The sequence below is a fragment of the Mchenga conophoros genome, linkage group LG1 (genome assembly GCF_057382185.1).
Source record: "Mchenga conophoros isolate Kocher_MC1m ecotype Shallow Benthic linkage group LG1, M_conophoros_male_GT1.1, whole genome shotgun sequence".
NCBI classification, from domain to species: domain Eukaryota; kingdom Metazoa; phylum Chordata; class Actinopteri; order Cichliformes; family Cichlidae; genus Mchenga; species Mchenga conophoros.
The window spans coordinates 18,095,913-18,115,493 of record NC_140526.1 but is presented as its reverse complement, the minus strand read 5'-3'; the positions used below and the strand labels follow the sequence as shown (position 1 = coordinate 18,115,493).

The 19,581-nt window shown below is 37.9% G+C and overlaps 3 protein-coding genes across 4 annotated transcripts in view; 1 reads left to right on the top strand and 2 right to left on the bottom strand.

Annotated features, from left to right (window-relative positions):
- Positions 1-269: 269 nt before the first annotated feature.
- On the bottom strand, positions 270-3,495 carry cenpn (centromere protein N). Its single transcript, XM_085280496.1, has 10 exons — positions 3,196-3,495; positions 3,006-3,051; positions 2,811-2,870; positions 2,263-2,336; positions 1,964-2,137; positions 1,769-1,870; positions 1,523-1,577; positions 1,291-1,400; positions 1,052-1,175; positions 270-597 (listed from the first exon to the last, which is right to left on the bottom strand). Exons 1-10 carry the CDS (start codon positions 3,364-3,366, stop codon positions 491-493), a joined length of 1,023 nt encoding a protein of 340 aa, XP_085136622.1. The 5' UTR covers positions 3,367-3,495; the 3' UTR covers positions 270-490.
- A 1,020-nt stretch (positions 3,496-4,515) lies between these two features.
- cmc2 (C-x(9)-C motif containing 2) lies at positions 4,516-6,571 on the top strand. Of its 2 annotated transcripts, XM_085268361.1 has the most exons (5): positions 4,516-4,823; positions 4,995-5,069; positions 5,579-5,649; positions 5,739-5,810; positions 5,923-6,571. In XM_085268361.1, the coding sequence occupies exons 2-5, from the start codon at positions 5,033-5,035 to the stop codon at positions 6,004-6,006; spliced, it is 264 nt and encodes an 87-aa protein (XP_085124487.1). In that variant the 5' UTR covers positions 4,516-4,823; positions 4,995-5,032; the 3' UTR covers positions 6,007-6,571. The 2 variants fall into 2 exon arrangements, with proteins under 2 accessions (XP_085124487.1, XP_085124491.1); XM_085268365.1 differs by lacking the exon at positions 4,995-5,069 and having other exon boundaries at positions 4,521-4,823; positions 5,533-5,649.
- Positions 6,572-8,167: 1,596 nt separating this feature from the next.
- LOC146583197 (chromodomain Y-like protein 2) overlaps positions 8,168-19,581 on the bottom strand; it is a 50,089-nt gene continuing 38,675 nt past the window's right edge. The window contains exons 3-7 of the mRNA XM_085268360.1: positions 18,091-18,308; positions 10,316-10,488; positions 10,010-10,220; positions 9,779-9,922; positions 8,168-9,683 (exon numbers count right to left, since the gene is read on the bottom strand). Coding sequence (XP_085124486.1) covers positions 9,525-9,683; positions 9,779-9,922; positions 10,010-10,220; positions 10,316-10,488; positions 18,091-18,308 — 905 coding nt within the window. The 3' untranslated portion in view covers positions 8,168-9,524. The remainder of the gene's footprint in view (positions 9,684-9,778; positions 9,923-10,009; positions 10,221-10,315; positions 10,489-18,090; positions 18,309-19,581) is intronic.

Below are 19,581 nucleotides of genomic sequence, written 5' to 3'. Positions count from 1 at the left end.
TTTTTTTTAAAAATGGACACGTTTTAACAGGACTAAAGAATTGCTTTGACCAATGATGCTTTAAATAAGCTTGAAAGGATTGTTTACAATAAACTTGAGACTAAAGCTTTTGTCTAAATGTTTTGTATACAGACACAAACAGAGTAAAAATGCACTTTGAAATAACGTGCATCTGATTGCTACGCAGAAAAACACTTTGTATTAATTAATGTGTGGTAAAATTACACATTTGTATCAATACCAGAAAACAAATGACAAAACCTCAGGAATATTTAAAATTCTGCTTTTATATGCAATGCTGACAAACAATAAAGTGACAGAGTTGCCAGCAACTAGTATACCTACAGCTGAAGATATAAAAATACGAGAATAAAAATTTCTTATTGAAACAGACTGAGAGTTTTATTAACAAAGACATCATTAAAGTATGAAGTAAAATGAATGGACTAATGGACTGAGCATGCTACAAGTTAAATCAAGTGTCTGATGGTCATTTCTGTGATGAAGGTCCAGGGCCATTGTCTGTGATAACAAAATAATTTTTTCCCTTTAAGGGAACAGATGAGAGAAGGGGTGTCACAGGGGTGGAAGCAACTCCTGTAAAGTAGAAAAACAATGTTTAAATAACCATTAGAGAAAACAGAAAGACAACAATGAGGATCAGGTTTTAACCTGCGTCATAACTGAGAATTTGTCTATTACCTGTCACTATCAGTATTTTTTGATTGTCTCCACCCACACCGGAAAATGTGGGAAAGAGTTGCAAAGTGAGGAGGATTCAGGGACATAACAATTAAACATAAAAGCAAACTTCCTTAGAAAAGTTTCCTCTTCCCAAAGTATCATGAATATTGTGAAGTAGCTTAATGTAACAGCATTACTATATGGCTATTTCTTCCAGGACTTTGGTGCCCTCTTGTGGACACTTGCAGAGATGCAGTTAGTATTCTACATGACTTTGTGACATACCAGGTTATAGTAACATAACTTACTTCCTTACAAAAGACGATGATAGTTATTCTTATGACTGTTTTTAACACTTTCTGTGTACCTGAGGATGCAGAGTGTCTGAGTGACTCGAGGAGATTGGTGCTTGCAAATTTAACAACACATCTGAATGGCTCGTCCCGCTCTGTCATGGTCTTATTGGTGTGATCTCTGAATTTTGTTTCCAGCTGATGAAACATTAACAAGGAACATGGCAGCATCTGGGTTAACATCTGTATCTGTGAAGCAGTGAAACAACTTAGATAATCAACTTATTTTACTTAGTCGGTGTTGTCCGGCTACCTTGTAAACTGCAGACTGTAGTTGAGGTAATAGCCCATCACCAAATGCCTCACAAGCCATTTGATGTCTGTTTGCTGCAGACCCAGCTTGCTCTTTTTCTATGTGAAGGTCTGTACATATAAATAAAGACATACATAAAACCAGCATTAAAAATGTAAGTACATGTTTCACCATATGACAGAAATGCATAGAGAAAACAGCTTAAAGAAAATCAAAAAGTTTTAAAACATACTTGAGACAACACGATTCCTTTCTGCCAGAGGGCTGGGAAACTTGGTGGGAAACACCTAGGTGGATTTAAAAGAAAAAAAGGTCAGAGTAAAATTCCACTCATTTTTCTCTCTAAAGCAGTAATTTAAAAAGGTGAAAACACTGCATGCAGCCCACAAAATCTAAGAAATGAAAACAATAAAAATAAAGTCAGTCTTAACTAGTAAATAATTCTAAAAAAATAAATAAATAAATAAATCAGGCATACTTGCAGATACTGCTTCATAAGCAGATCTCTGATGGCAGTGAGCTTCCGTCCACTGAGGTTAGCATCCTTAATAGCTTGATATCGGGTGGACAGAACCAAAGCCTGCAAAGCAAACAAGTCTCTTAAAGTAGGATGGAAACAAACAAGGAAACTGGATAAACAATGTGACGTATTAACCACAGAAGTCATCCTTACCTGTGACAACAGAGGCTTTTGTTTTGAAGTTAGGCTGCTCAGAAAGACGTAAGGGGTTTGAAGATAGTGAACGACATATGTGGGTTTCAGGTGGTTTGGGCGAGAAAAGGTGTCTCCCCATGCAATTCGAATCCACACAGCTTCATCTGTGTGCTTCTTTATCTTGATAGAAACCTTCAAATATAAAGTGAAAACAGACTGATAATGCAGGAGGTTAACAGAAGCATGTGAAATGTAATTTGCTGATAAAACGATTTAAAAATAGGATTTTTGGGTGTAAATTAGATGGAATAGCTTACGTGTCTTATTAGCTCACTGAGGTGGGATTTAAATTGTTCCTTGAACTGTGTCAGCTCTACAGAGTGAGCATCATCTTAAAAAAAAAAAAAAAAAAAAAAAAAAAAATCAAGATATTTATAAAGACAGCAAGAAATTAAAATATTATTAAGGCACTTAAAGCCATCAGCAATTTAATAAAGAAAACCTCCATTCAATTCAATTGTATTTATACAGCACCAAATCACAAAAACAGTTGCCTCAAGGTGCTTTATATTGTAAGGTAGACCCTACAATAATAAAAGAGAGAAAACTCCAACAATCATATGACGCTCTATGACCAATCGCTTTGGTGACAGTGGGAAAGAAAAAAAACTCCCGTTTAACAGGAAGAAACCTCCGTCAGAACCAGGCTCACGGAGGGGCAGCCATCTACCGCGACCGGTTGGGGTGAGGGGAGGAAGACAGAACATTCCCTGAAAACCCCAAGAGCTTCGATATTCAACGAAGGTTCAAAACTTATAGGCTTTCAGCCCTTGACGACACAGAGCAGGTTACTGTTTCAACATACCTTGAGGGTCCATGAGCTGGAAGGCATGCCACATGCCCAGGTTGGGATTCTCGATGACATCTGTATGAAACCAGGGCGACACAAGCACTGTTAGTGAACTGTAAATCTGTCCTTACCACTGATATAGCAAAAAGCCAAAATGATAACATAATATATAATAGCAATAATATAATACAGTAACTTCGCTCGACTTACGTATCATTTCCAGCTCAGCTATGTGTTTAACTGTCAATTCATTTTCCTGTGAAACACAACACTTATGTTAAACACTAATAGAGCAAACACCATAATATTTAATAGTAGTTTCAATGTGAACATTTTTTACAGTGTACAATGAACACATAGAAATAACAACAAATTATATTGCCTAAAACCAGCCAAATACCTCGCAAATGGCAAGTAGTTTTTCTGTTAACGCCCATTTTGATTCTGTGTAATCTATGGACTGCCGCTGCGTCGCCGTCAAACGGCTCCACTTATCCAGCGTTGTTTTCAGCATTCGACTCGGTATCCGTCTTACGAGTCGCTCCAGTAAACGTTTAACAGTGTTGTCCATGCTTCCTTCAACAGTGACCGAAATAGACAGACAGCTTGAATTTGAGTAAAACTGTCGATCTGTTCAGCTTTCACGACAACGCACACCACAGTCGATCGATTCCAAACAAACCGCCCAGAATAAAAGCACATGAATCCACCAATCAGATATTTGCAAAACGGACTCACGTATTTCCTTTAGCGCCCTCTGCTGTCTTGGAGTTATATATTAATTTTAAGTACCGCTGCTACTGACGTGACCAACCATGCTTATACGAATCTGTATATAATAATGACCTTAATAAGACCCTTACATAAAGAGTTAAATGTTGAAAGAAATTAGTGACCGCCATTGAGTGAAATTAATTATGACATACAAAAAGTTCATAAAGTTCACACTGCTGCTATAGAAACTGTTGAAAAAAAAATAGAAGAAAATTTGTCATCTCCAAGTCAAAAGTTCAGGTCACGGTTTGGAAATTTTGACTTACGAACTAAATTAGGGTCAGGGGTTAGTTAGGTTAGGCTAGGTTTGACCAATGAGTAGTTTACTCAGAGCATGAACACTATTTATTCATTTTTAGTTTAGTCCATTTAGTTGTGAATTTTCCCCATTTATGCATGCACCTTCCGAAATGAAAAGGACAAAATAACAACCAAAAATAAATAACTAAATAAATAAAAAGAGGAAATATTGTCAGAGGAAAAACGGTAAAACCCATCACTCAGATTGTTCAAATTACGTAAACACAAACCACACAAAATACCCCCCCCCCCCACACACACACACACACACACACGCCACACACACAAACAAGCAAAAAACAACAACAAAAGAACCGTAAGTAGATAATTAAGCATCGTTGACATTTCGATTTATTAATTAATTCATGTTAAATAATGACATGAACATCTGACTTAAGAAAAAAAATCAAAAACAAAAAAAACTTAGTGACGGAAACAAGGTTCCATGCATTACAGAAATAGTAAGTAATGGCGGAAAAAAAATGTGTAGCACAGGTGACCAAATAGTACCGTACCCATTCACAAAAACGGAGGTGCCTGGAGAGGAGCCTTCTTGTATTTCCTGCAAACTCCCGTCATCATTTGTCCCGCCTTTTGTGGAAAGTACGCACGCCATTGGTGAGGCCAAAGAAGAATATAGGCTACGATTCGCCCTCGACTCTTGTCACTCAAATCGTTGAGGCGAAACAGTTACGAAAGCTTCACGTCCTGTAACAGGCAGGCACGTCCTTTAGATTGTAATTTCTTGTAGGTTAAACCGGCGATAGTACTACTACAGCTCATTTAGTCCAGTTCATTAAGGCGTTAGTGACTTGCAGCAGACCATAAAGCTTCTGCAGTTGTTCAATGGTTGTATAGATTCATCTTCTGTGAAGTTAGCTTGGAGCTAGTAGTTAGCAAGCAGTGCCTTTTTTACCCACTGGAAACTTCTCAGATGATAAAGCCTTTGCAGTGGTAAGTGTAATTCAGCTGATAATCCAGTGTTGACATGAAGTTTATTATAAATTACTACATACGCAGTACAGATCCCCAGTTCAACGTCTAGTCTAGCTAACATAATGCCAAAGTAAATGTAGACGGTGTACATTTGACACAATGCTCTTGTCTCTGCCTCTGTGTCTGCAGGTAAGTGTCCACTGGAAAAAACAATCTCGGTCATCACTATGACACATCAGGATGGAGAGGGATGGGGAGGTGTTAGTATCCTTTAGAGGAAATGCTGCTGACGTACTACAGGGATGTCAAACTAATTTTACATCATGGGGCACATACAACCCACTTTGATCTTGACAGGATGTTTATGCACTCCTTGTTTTCCATTGCCATCCAGTGGGGCAGATTGGAGTGCTTCCCAGAATGCTTCTGGCCCCCATGCCTTATGTTTGATACCCCTGATATACGGTATTTAAAGTGCAGTTGAAGCAGTCTTTGGAATAATTCATTCAAACAGTTAAAATAACGAATTTAATTATTGATTCATTAGTTGTTATTGGTTGGGCATCAGCAGTTCCAGATGTGGCAATATTTTGCTTTCTTGCTATATGTTATTGTATACTAGCCTTAAATCATATTACTTCCAAGGTGCCCCCCTTGGGCTGAGTATTTTACGTTGTTTATAGATGAGAGTATATCCTCAGTTCATCTCTTGCTTGTTGCCTTTCAGTGTCTCTGCAGTTCTTCAGTAAGCCCTTAACTCAAAATGCACCCTGACCTGTCACCTCACCTTCACACAGATGAGTGTAATGAACTAATAAGTCAACTGAGACAGTGCCACAACGAGGTAAGTCAATCTCCAAATGTGACTATTTCTCTATGATTCACATGCATAGATATAAAATTGTGTAAAACCTTGTTTGCTTTTACGATCAGCACAATATTCTGAAGTTCTTTGGCACATGTAACGATGTGGACCGTGCCATGCGTCAGTGTCTGAAGAAAGAGGTCTGTCAGCTTTTTTAATTTTTTTCCACTTATGGATAGGACAACAATCAATCCTATTAAAAGATTTTTTTTTCTCTCTTACATTCATTTCTGTCTCCTTACTATTCAACAGAGACTGGAAAAGCGGGAGCGCAGCAAGCAGCATGCGATAGAGATGAAGAAGAGGCTGAAAGAAGGACCTAAAGACCGTCTCTAAGGGACATTTTACTGCAACTGTGCCACTGGCACAGCAAGTTAAACCTACTGAGATTTTGGCACACTGAATGAAGCTTGACACTCTGTACCAGGCTTCTTCAGCTGACATTTCATGTCAGGACAGATGAAGAGCTATTTCTTTATAAGCAGTGTGGGTGATTTCATTTAATGGTGTGCGTCTCCAAGAACAAAATGGTAATCTTGCCATATTGATGCTTATATTACTGGTATTTTTAAAGTTTTATTGAACAGCAAGTAAGCTCAATTAAGCTTACATGGGTATTTTGTATCAGCTACATAGACTAAAACTTGAAGTGTTGACAACAATGTCAAGAGGTCAACATAAAAAAAACATCTAGTACTTGAGATTGAAGATTGAGTTTGGGGATTATTATTCCCCCACCCCATCTCTTGCAGCGGACTACTGCTCCATCACTGATGTGTCTGTTGGCACAAAACCACAGCAATGATTACTCTGTTAACGTATAACAGTATCTATTGTTGAAGATTTCTTTGAATTGGGAATCATATTGATTCTTTTTGAATAAAGTAAAACTCTGAATTAATGTAAGAACCTGTTCTTGCTTTAACATGGTGCCACAACACCGCGGGACACAGTATCAGTTTCGCAGCATGTAACACATGTAGCATTTATATGCATTTTGCTAACAAAATGATCGACATGAGCCTTTTCTCTTTTTTTTTTTTTTTTTTTTTTGGTAATTAAAACCACATCAGAAGTGTGAGGTTTTCTCTGAGTGTTAGGTAAGGTTAGGCTAGCTGTGCAAACCATACGCAGAAGCCTTGTGTTTGTGCAAATGTAAAAACATGTTGTCAAAGAATTGTTTCTTTATTTGAAGCAGCTCATTCTACTCATCACAATGTATCAATAACTCCTTGACAAACATTGAAATTATAAGGCAACCCAAGGTGTGCTTTCAGACAGTGTAGGGAAAAAATACACATGTAGGTATGTGTATTTAAAAAGTAAAATAAAATATAAACCTGCAATTTGTAATAAATAATGGAGCAAGTTATAACTGATATACTTCAAATATTTTCATCAAGCACACTTCAAACACATGCTGAGCTGGCGATTTGGGGCTCAAATCCATTATAAACTCCCATAGCCCTAAATAAAGTTTCAAACCAAAGAAATGCTTCTGTCCAAGTTGACACTCAAAGACATTTGATATTTTACAAAATAAATTAAAGTCCATGAATCTTCAGCGTGAGCAGCGCTCAGCAGACCTGAGTGACTTGTGTTCATTGATGCTGTACAGAAGCCATATTATACCTCTTCTTATGAAGCAAATGACACAATATAAATAATCTATCATCAGATTAGTACAATAGAAGTAAAGACAGGGTCTCCTTTCATGGATCTAATGACCACAATAAATTGTTTTGTACAGAAACCTGAGTATACAGCAATTTAGATTTTGTTACATGAATCACATTTCCTTTAGACAGTAAGTGTAAAATCATTTGGTGTGACTGTAAAGGTTTTAGATTTAATGCGCTCAGGTGGAAGTCTGGCATTGTTTGTTTTTGTCAATTTTTGGTTGACAAAAACAAAACAAAAAAAAGCTTCCAACCTTATTATCCCAGCAATCAATGACCACAAAATCATTTAACAATCTCACATTGCATTAAATCTTATACAAATGTCAACAATCTGTTTACACCACAGACCTCAGCTCATACTCACAAAGGTTTTAAAGCACAATGTAAATTAAATTAAATGAGCCCATGTCTCTCACTGATCATGTACAACACCTCTATTTATAAATCATATCTTCAAGTGGCAATAGTGTTAACATTTTGGTCATGAAGGACGTATTTATGTAGACATTTTCTTTTTTCTGGGCCTATTTTGCTAATTCACTTTTCTGCAGGGTCACGAAAAAGAAGCCGGGGTGCCTCTGGTGCAAAGTAAACCACATGGCACGGCACAACAGTTATTTCAAATAAATACAAAAATAAAACGCAACATTTCTAACAGTACTTATAATGGTGGTACAAAACATACCCTGAAATACAAGGAATTCAGACAAGCAGCACATTTACAGTATATTACATGCAATTAGTTACAGAAAACAGTCTACATTATATATATATATATATATATATATATATATATATATATATATTATCATATTTAACTGCAAAATGGACACCTTTTAAAAAAAATGTACACAGAGCTAGACACATTTACATTTTGGTAAAACAAAATAGATCCCTAAATATCATACAGAATATAAAACTTCTTGAAACTTTGAATGATCACATGCAGGTTAGGACAGGAAGTGGATTCCAGCAACAAAAATGTTCAATTTCGACATTATTGTTCAACGACAGCTGAAGATGCTTGAGAATCCAGATATTTTCATCTCTTCTGTGCTCTAAAAACGCACAGCTAAGGAAAAAAAACACATCATCTGGGGTTTTTTGTTGTTGTTTTTTTAAAAGAATGTTCATACATTTTATATAATGACAATTACTCAATAAAGGCTCCTATATGTAGCGCACAGTTTGATCGGATTCATCACCAATTTTCCCCTGTGAGAATTGCAGTCAGTTACTTTCAGCATTTCTATTTAGTGCTAGCATTCACAGATTAGTAAAAATTATCGGTGCATTATTCCAGCAAGAGAAGAGAAATCCTGGCCTTCGTGTGATTATTTGTAAAAATTAAAGACAGTATTCTTGCCTATAATGTTAAAGAGGGAAACGACTAAATAGCTTTATTTAAAAAACAAAACAAAAAAACCCCCACCTGAAATACTTTTTATTTTATTTAAATGGAAGAATTTAATTTCATCTACCAGGTTATTTTAATAATGTAAGCAAACAGAAATGCTCTTTTTAATAAAGATGTTTATGTAAGAAAATATAATTATGAGGAAAAAGAATTCCACACTACTTCATGACTACACACAGTCAATACAAATAGGAGAGAATGTGCATGATAAGGAGCAAGCAACTGTGTCCTCATGCAAACTTTGGTTTACACTTCAATTCAAAACAGTAAGAAACTAAAAGAAAAATCCTGGAAAAATGCATCCTATGTACACAAAGCAACTCTTTTACACGCTTGTAATAAATATATATTATTCTTCTATATATTATCATCACTTTGTCATGTGCAGTCAGAAATACATTTATTATTTCATCCATCTTGTTGAATAAGTCTCACATATGTACAGATGCACTCTGTACCTCCCTGCGCTTACGCAATGCATATTTGGCCCTTTGCCTCATTAACACAGAGCGTGGAAATCTGGGAAAACTTAGGGACAAAACAAAAACCTCTTTTAGAAAAGTGATCATGACTGAATTTAATTTTTAACAGATATACACAGAAAGAAATCAGAAAGAATTCTCCTGCTGATAGATGGAAATAAAAGGCCCATAATGAGTTTGACACCACAGCACTGCCAACCTGATCCCCCTTTTTTGTTTTTTTAGGTAGCTTCATACCCACACTGATCATCTATAATTTCTGTGGTGGGATGGTTACTTTTCACTTGTCTTGTTCTGCAGGTAACTGAAGAGTGCCTCTAGTCCTTTAGTTGAGCACCATAGCTGCTTCAACATCTGACATTCCTTCTCATTCACTTCCTCCAGGACGGACATGAGGATGCTCCTCACCAGGCATTTAGACTCTTCTAAGACCTTTAAAACACACAGAAAAAGGGGAAAGAGCTATTTCATCTCCATCCTTAAGAGACACCTTTGCCTTCTGCATTGTGTAGATCAACAAGACTTACCACTGCGCTACAAGATGCCATTTCCTTCACACGCAGCATCACCTCTTGGTTGAATGTGGTTGGCCAGAAGACCTGCGACACGAGCCCTCGACTGCATGCTTCTTGTGCTGTGAGTTTTCTTCCACAGAAGAGCATCTCATTGGCCTGGAATGAAGGAGAAAAAATGCTATCGGTGGAACCACATAACATTACGTGGAATTTTGCTAAAAAATAGATTTTGATGGGACCCACAAGAGCGACGCCCAGTATTTGAGGGAAGGTGTAAGAGGAGCATCCAGAAGGAGTGAGGTGCAGGGCTGCACATGGAGTTTGGAACCAGGCCCTTTCACTGGCCCACACCACATCGCACAGTGGCAGGATGGATGCTCCCAAGCCCAGAGCAGGGCCGTTTATTGCCACCACAATGGGTTTCTTGAAGTGGATGAATGCCAACACAAAGTCCCTAAAGGGGTCACAGAATGATCAGCAGTGACTCTATCAAGACTAATGGTAACACACAAAAGAGTTGCTGCCTGTAGTGGAGTGATTTCTTCTTACCGTACAGCATCTGCGATGCGGCTGCTCTCTTTTCTGCGGTCAGTGGACAGACGCCCTATCAGATACGATGGCTCCAGGCCACTGCAGAAAACAGTCCCCACTGAACTGAGCAGTAGTAATTTACTGTCATCCGCAGCGGCATTACCCAAAGCTCGACAAACTTCCTTCATGATCTGAAGAGAAAGAAGAACAAATGTGTATTACATTCTTAACCAACAAAAGAGGACTGGTTGGGAAGGAAATAGCTTAAATATAGGTTCTGAATCCTCAGAGTAAAACTGAAGATCCACTAGGTACATCATTATTTTTTATTGCAATGCCCAGAGCAGAGAAAAGAAAAAAAGACCAGCACTGGGACTACAAGACTTCCTTCTGTATCCTTGCAGTTAACAGAGACTGAAAACTGTGTAGCACATCACAGCATCTAACAAAATTTCACTTTGAAGGAACAAGCTTGAGATATTCAGTTTAAACATGCTAAATATATATATATATATATATATATATATATATATATATATATATATATATATATATATATATATATATATATATATATATATATATATATATATATATATATATATATATATATATATATATATATATATACACACACACAGTGGGGCAAAAAAGTATTTAGTCAGCCACCGATTGTGCAAGTTCCCCCACTTAAAATGATGACAGAGGTCAGTAATTTGCACCAGAGGTACACTTCAACTGTGAGAGACAGAATGTGAAAAAAAATCCATGAATTCACATGGTAGGATTTGTAAAGAATTTATTCGTAAATTAGGGTGGAAAATAAGTATTTGGTCACCTCAAACAAGGAAAATCTCTGGCTCTCACAGACCTGTAACGTCTTCTGTAAGAAGCTTTTCTGTCCCCCACTCGTTACCTGTATGAATGGCACCTGTTTGAACCCATCATCTGTATAAAAGACAGCTGTCCACAGCCTCAAACAGTCAGACTCCAAACTCCGCCATGACCAAGACCAAAGAGCTTTCGAAGGACACCAGGAAAAGTATTGTAGACCTGCACCAGACTGGGAAGAGTGAATCTACAATAGGCAAGCAGCTTGGTGTGAAAAAAATCAACTGTGGGAGCAATCATCAGAAAATGGAAGACATACAAGACCACTGATAATCTCCCTCGATCTGGGGCTCCACGCAAGATCTCATCCCGTGGGGTCAAAATGATCATGAGAACGGTGAGCAAAGATCCCAGAACCACACGGGGGCACCTGGTGAATGACCTGCAGAGAGCTGGGACCAAAGTAACAAAGGTCACCATCAGTAACACACTACAACGGCAGGGAATCAAATCCCGCAGTGCCAGACGTGTTCCGCTGCTGAAGCCAGTGCATGTCCAGGCCCGTCTGAAGTTTGCCAGAGAGCACATGGATGATACAGCAGAGGATTGGGAGAATGTCATGTGGTCAGATGAAACCAAAGTAGAACTTTTTGGTATAAACTCAACTCGTCGTGTTTGGAGGAAGAAGAATACTGAGTTGCATCCCAAGAACACCATACCTACTGTGAAGCATGGGGGTGGAAACATCATGCTATGGAGCTGTTTTTCTGCCAAGGGGACAGGACGACTGATCCGTGTTAAGGACAGAATGAATGGGGCCATGTATCGTGAGATTTTGAGCCAAAACCTCCTTCCATCAGTGAGAACTTTGAAGATGAAACGAGGCTGGGTCTTCCAACATGACAATGATCCAAAACACACCGCCCGGGCAACAAAGGAGTGGCTCCGTAAGAAGCATTTGAAAGTCCCGGAGTGGCCTAGCCAGTCTCCAGACCTCAACCCCATAGAAAATCTGAGTTGAAAGTCCGTGTTGCTCGGCGACAGCCCCAAAACATCACTGCTCTCGAGAAGATCTGCATGGAGGAATGGGCCAAAATACCAGCTACTGTGTGTGCAAACCTGGTAAAGACCTATAGTAAACGTTTGACCTCTGTTATTGCCAACAAAGGTTATGTTACAAAGTATTGAGTTGTATTTTTGTTATTGACCAAATACTTATTTTCCACCCTGATTTACGAATAAATTCTTTACAAATCCTACCATGTGGATTCATGGATTTTTTTTTCACATTCTGTCTCTCACAGTTGAAGTGTACCTCTGGTGCAAATTACTGACCTCTGTCATCATTTTAGGTGGGGGAACTTGCACAATCGGTGGCTGACTAAATACTTTTTTGCCCCACTGTGTGTGTGTGTGTGTGTGTGTGTGTGTGTGTGTGTGTGTGTGTGTGTGTGTGTGTGTGTGTGTGTGTGTGTGTGTGTATGTATGTATATATATATATATATATATATATATATATATATATATATATATATATATATATATATATATATATATATATATATATATATATATATATATATATATAATTTACATTCTCTACTTAAATTTAAAGGGCAAAAAATAAATCAAAACAAGCTTTTAGACTTTTGCTCCAATAAGCTTAGTTTCTGTGTAGAAGGTCAGCTTAGCGGTGAAATGGTTTCTAGTTACTTGATGTTACTCTGTGAGCAGGGGTTGTTGTGGGTAAGATGTTAATGTGACAACTAGCACTATGCAGCTTGTTTCCTTGACACCCTGCCCATCAGCAACAACTGGTTTAACTGTATGTTAACAATTCCCACTCCTTATGGCTGCATGCGTTACAAAGGAAGAAAAGCTGTGTCTGTAAACTTCTAAATGTTATAATAAGAATTTAAAAAAAAAAAAGAGTATTTTAAGAAAACATTGGTCAGACTTTACTTGAATATAACCTCCTTGCAGTATGGTATGTCAACAACTGGGCCCAGTACATTTTAGTAGTCTGTAAAGAGACACGTTTCATGCTGCCAGTTAAAACAATATATGCAAAATTCAGTATTAAGAGTTTGGCCTTTGTCTCATCTGATAAACAAGAGAGTTTGCCGACATTGTCAGACAGTCAACCCGACAAACCCCAGCCCCACACCCACACCACCATGTCACTTTCTGCAGTCAGTCTGCACACTGTGTTGTTGCATTTTAATCAGATTATCACTCCTGACCCATATTAACCATTCAACCTCAAAAGTGAACTTAATTCTCTATGTCTCACCAAGCACATAATCTGACCCCAGTTTTAACCGTGTGTGCTGTGTTGTCTCCGTATTTGAATTACTCATGTTGTGGGGACACAAGTCCGTTTACACAGTGACGTGGTTGGGCACAAAAAGCATGTTCTCATAATGAAATTTAATAGTGAATGTAAGGGTTAGGCAAGCACGTTTTGATTAAGGTAAGGATAAGTCTCCAGGAAATTAATGCAAGTCAATGTAATATCCTCTACAATGATGGAAACCGTGTGTGTGTGTGTGTGTGTGTGTGTGTGTGTGTGTGTGTGTGTAAACGAGCATGACAGAAAGTGAGAAATTACAAATGTCATTATTTTAGGAGGTGAATGAAACACTTGCTCAGATACATGAAGGAGAAATGAACAGATGCTAGTTCCACTCGATCAAACAGAGAAAGAGGAGGGCGATCAAAGTGACATTCATGAGGAGTCGGAGAACTTGAAGACGTTAGTAGATAAATCTGCTGCAGTCTGCATTTAGGCATGTTTATCATTGAGACAATTAATGAGATGCTCTGTGCTTTAATCTTCAGGACATTTAGTTTAGAAGAAAATGTTGTGTTAAAGTGCTGAGTCTTGGTTTTAATTTGAGAAGGTGTTCCTCAATATTTGAAGAACTGTTGAGGAGGTCCAAAAAAAGTTGTTCGGCTGCTACATGTTTCTTGAACAGCTTGTTATATGTTAATGTATAATAAAACTAGAAAAGGGCAAATAACATAGAAAACTGATCAGCATCAGCACTTTTTTCTGTAAGAATATTTTAAATTTATCAGAACAGAAATTTGTTTTTCTTGTGGATGCAAGAACTAGCCATTTCAAAGAAAATGTTAAGGATATTTCTCACTTTTTAATTTCTTACTTCTCTTTTATTTATTGATGAAATGGGGAAAGAAAACCCAGTTGGTTGAAAAACAATGGGATTATAATAGAAAGCTACAATACTTTAGGCCAGAAAGGTGATAGAAAGTGTACCAGTTAATAGATAGGGGGACTTTCTCACTTACAGCCAGCACTGAGTGTTTAGAAGAAAAAGGAACTGGGATATTTTTCAAGATTTTCTCAGTAAGCACATCCGTAGACTCTCTTGTTCCTGTGGCTTCAAAGACTGAGAGACATATAAGGAGCTATCTGAGCTGTTTGATGAGCCCACAGCTTACGAGCTTAGTGTCACAGATGAAAGTACACACACATGTGCACACATAGTTTAGGCCACTTCGGTGCTTGTGAAGTACAGACTGCCGTGCTTATGATGCTGTATCAAAGCCAGAACCACCCTCTGTGGAAGATGTGAGACACATCCTACAATCTGAGAAGATGAAAATCCTGTTTGCTAGGGTTATGAGCCGAAGGCAGATGATTTTGGCTTGCATGTAATTTGTGGCTAATGCCATAATATTTTAATAGACCTCTAAAAAAAGACCTGTTAACATTGACAGATTGAACCTCATTCATTTATTAACGAGGTTCAATTTTACACAGATGAAATTTAAAATAAATAAATGTTTTTCTGTATGGTTACAGACCAGAATGAATTACTCTCAAAATATAAATGACAGGAGGTAGAGAAAAAGTGTTTATCCACAACTGTGCAAATGATGCACAAAAAAAGAACAGCTGAATGTTTTTAGCGTACTAACGTGTTATTAATACAAAACAGAGATGCAGATACAGATCAGGGTCAGGTATGGTAGGAGGAGCTGGAGGCCACTGCAGCTGTCATGGAGCAAGAAACGGTCACAACCTGGACACTAGTCACTATTCTGTTCATTCATACTATGGCTAATTTAGAATGGCCAGTTAACCTAACCCACACATGTTTTTGGACATGCTAATACAAGACAGAAAGACCCGAATCTGGATTTGAACCCAGGACCTTCTTCCTGTATGGCAGCACTGCTAATTACACATCTGTGTTGCCCACATTGATAACCCTGATTTTTTTTTTTTTTTTTATGTCAGTGGGTATATTAGTACATATTGGGGTTTGCGTGCATGTGGATGTGTCCTGTTTCTCCCTGAACTCAGCTGTCATCCATTTCCCTTGGAGGAACTCAGCAATTAGCCACTCAACACTGTAAACGCTGGTGTTAAGCGGTTTGGTCTCAGTGTGTGGGCCAGCCCTGAGAGTGGTGAGTTGTAGTAGTGTCTTTGGCCGGAGATTTGACTGTCAGATTAGTGGTTCTTTGGAGCTTTTACTGAGTACCTAATGTCTGTCGAAAGCAATTTTTTTCTCTATTAACTTGTTTGTTAACAATCTCTTTTCAGTGTATTTTAGTTTGTGGTTGTCGTTTGTTTGGTGTGTATACCTGTGTAGCTCTCTCTTTCAGCTCTATTCTTTTAAATGAAAACCACATTTTCATGGGCTACTCTTTTTCTTTTCTCAGTTTCTTTTCCCCTGTTGTTACTCCCCTCATCCCTTAGGCTTTTGAGGAACTTAATTTGGGGGGGTCATCCGGGATAATAATTATATTTCAGCTTCAAGCAAAAGTATACACCTACTCTATAAACAGTAAAATGGTATGGAAATTGCTTGAATTACTAAACAGTTTAAATAGTATCTCCATTAAATCCTTTAAATTAAAACTGAAACAGAAATCAAAATTCAGCTGCTGGTATGCATCTGGGGAGAGCAAGTTACTGAAATCACTCATAGGAAATTTAAATAGACCAGCTTGTTGTTGATTGGAGTGTGGAAGTGAGCAACCAATCATGGGCTGGAAGAATCCTGCAGGCAGCCAGATCAACGAGTGAATCATCACAGTTCACAAAGCTGCATAGAAGAGAGCCATTAAATGACATCAAGTACTGCAGATGCACATGCTCCAGCCTTTCTCAAGCTCTTCACCCAGTTTTTTAAGTTTGAGTTTTATGCCTCCGTTGAGCAAAGCCTGAGTAAAACTATAGTGATATATTTTAGACGAATGAGTCTATGTTGTATCTGCCTTGTTGATGCACACAAAGTCAGCTATGTTTGGACTAATACCGTCTTCCAGTCTATTTAGAGTCTACTTGGAGGGCAAATGCAAAGTTGTTACCCCAGTAGTGTGGCATGTGCTGACAAATCTGTGCTCTCTCAGTAAATCGGACAGCCTTGCATTTACCCTTAATCATCCTTTGATTCACCCTCAAGTCACTTCTACCCATGTGGACATACACATGGGCTGTGGAAAGTGTGCAACTAGGGTAACCTAACATTTTAATCCACTGAAGCACTACACCTGGATATACTGATAATAACCATGTCTGATTAAGCAAAAAGAACGACCACAAATAGATGCAACTTGAAGCAAATTCTACACCGAGTTCAAATATTTCTGTTCTCACTTCATAGGGTCATTAAGAAAAACAATAAATAAAACCTTTATGCACAAAAAAACCTGAATATACAAATATAGGTTACAGGTTCTGATCAGCGATTTAAATTACAGATTTAGACACCGTCTGTTACTATGGCTATAAAGTTCAACATCTACAGTTTGTTTCACTGCTAGATTATGATTTTTTTAAGGTAGTTTGACTGACATGGAGTTAGCAGGTGATCACCAAATTACTGACAAGAGCGTAAGAAAACTCATCAAAAGTGGGAGGACACAGCTTGGTACAGATTATGCCCCCTAAACGCCTGTAGAGAAGACTCAGCTGGTATATCATTACACATAATCAGAAGTGTTTCTCAAAACAGTAAGGCCCTGAATAATCTATTAAGAAATCAACCAAAAACTTTTTGTCATTTTATACCTTAATCTTATCAAGTAATGGAGAGACTGAAAAGGCAGAATTCATTTTAAAAGTTTCTTTTTGTACTCACAAATTTACATTTTAAATAATATATTTTTTGAGAATGCACTGCAAATAAAAAAGAACAAACATTGGTTTATATTTCTCATTAACTAGTTAAGGGTACTCCTATTTTAGAAGTCGGGAAATTAATGACAGCCAAACTATATTCTCAAAACAATATTCCAGTTGTCCCATTTACATACTATGAATAATGTTTATGTTAATGATGCCCATGCCTCCTGGAGACCATAGCCTGTAGAAGCAATGGGAGTGATATTCCTAAATAGCAAACAGCTATGAAGAAATCATTGGCGATTATCTCTAGGGTATCCAGTTCTCTCTCTAAGAATAATTACATAAAGACTTCCTCAATGATCTTGCAGCATAATTTCCTCACTAGTTCAACTGGCATTTTGCTGCAGTAACAACAGATGGCAAAACACTGCATTATATGTACCCCTAATTGCTAAACTTGTTGAAGCCTTGTTTGTTAGGAGGCAGCTTTGAGGAAACTGTGCCCCCTTTTCAGTAGTGCCCTGTGTTAGATTTATGCAGCTAGCATTTTCACACCTGGCAGCTGTCAAATAAAACCACAGTTTTCTAAAACCGTCTCCTGAAAAACTCCCCTTGAGCAGTTAGGGAACTACTGCATAGCTCCAGGGCATCTCTACAACAGTTACTGGGCAAACTTTCATGGTTTCTTTTTTTTCCCCCAAACAGAACTCCATGGCAACTAGGATACAATCAACACCAATTAATACGTGTCAGCGAAGCACAAAATATAAATTATGTAAATATAAATAAACCGACATGCACTAATCAAATGAAAAATGTAACATGGGCACAGCACTCGTGTGTTTTTTTTTGTTCTCACCTCTGGCGTCAGACCATTGTTATCTGTTGTTTGGCTGGAGAGCAGGACATGCGTGAAGCCCTCTTCCTTCCTGACCACAATGTCTCGAAATCGACAATTGCTCTCGTTCTGTCGCACGTTGTACCTGAGACGCTTGTCAAAAACGTAGCCTTTCTCCTCAGCCAGCTTCCGCTTCACTGAGCTGTGTAGGTGCATCTTCCCATTGGCTAAAGGTGAGCCTGATTCATACAAGAAGTGACAGAACAGGTCAGTCTGTCTTCTAGAACGTTTTAAAAATAATTGACAGCAACTGAAAGAAAAGAAAAAATCTATTACAGTTGGCTATTGCAATTATTGCTATTGCAATTACAAAGTGCTTCCAAATCCAAGTTTAAGGGTGAAATATATTTTTTAAGAAAGAGCATTAAAAAAAAGGGACTTTGATTTGCACTTCGCACAGAGAAATTATTCGATAAATATTAGTTTGGTTAGACTGCGGACCTTTTAAAAGCGTCCGCTGAGACTGAAGAAGTGACTTGGATGAGTGACGAAATGTTTCTTCCACTGAAAACGTTACATTCAGATGAATATAATCAACTTTTTGGGATTTCCTTACCTGGATGATTGAGCAAGCATTAAGATACAGTAGTTCATCTTTTGGATTGGATCACATGTGCCAGCCTTTGCTCCCCATGTGTGAGTGAGCCTTGGCCACCCATGACCCTATCATTGGTTCACCACAGTTTCGTTCTTGGATCACTTTTCTTGCATTTTGACCACTGCAGACTGGGAAAACCCCATAACCCCAGTTTTAGAGAATCTCTGACCCAGTTAGTCTAACAATCACAATTTGGCCCTTCTCGGGCTCGCACAAATGCTTACACTTGCCCATTTTTCTTGTTTCGAACACATCAACTTTGAGGAGAAAATATTCACTAGCTCCCTGATATATCTCACCCACTAACAGCTACCATGATGAAGAGATAATGAGTGTTATTCACTTCACCTGTCAGCAGCCACAATGTTGTGCCCGATCAGTGTATTTGAAATCTGGAGAACACCCAACCCTTCCTTACAGCAAATTATCTTTGCTGCCACAGTGTGGCCTGAGTCTTTTTCATGTCACAGTGTTAAACAAAGCCTGCAAAGTTACTCCAACTATCAAATAAATGTTGTGTTTAGCCTATCAAGCCTACAAGTTCCTAATAAAAAAATTCATCCTTTTAGTTTTACTACATTTCTTTATACTATAATATTATTTATTAATACTTGGAGCTGAAAGCTGAAGGAAAAGAAAAAAAGATACATAGTCCATATACAGAAGTCTAGAAAATACTACATTATCTGAACTCAAAAAAATGATTATTTTTTCAGTAATGCGTTTTGTTTTGGGTTTTTTTAGCCTGAATAATTTTATACTAGCAATGATTTTAATTAAATTTGAATTTCTTAGTCGTTCCCAGTGTTATTATGCGATGTGGACAATTACACCTACTTTTACATATACATGTG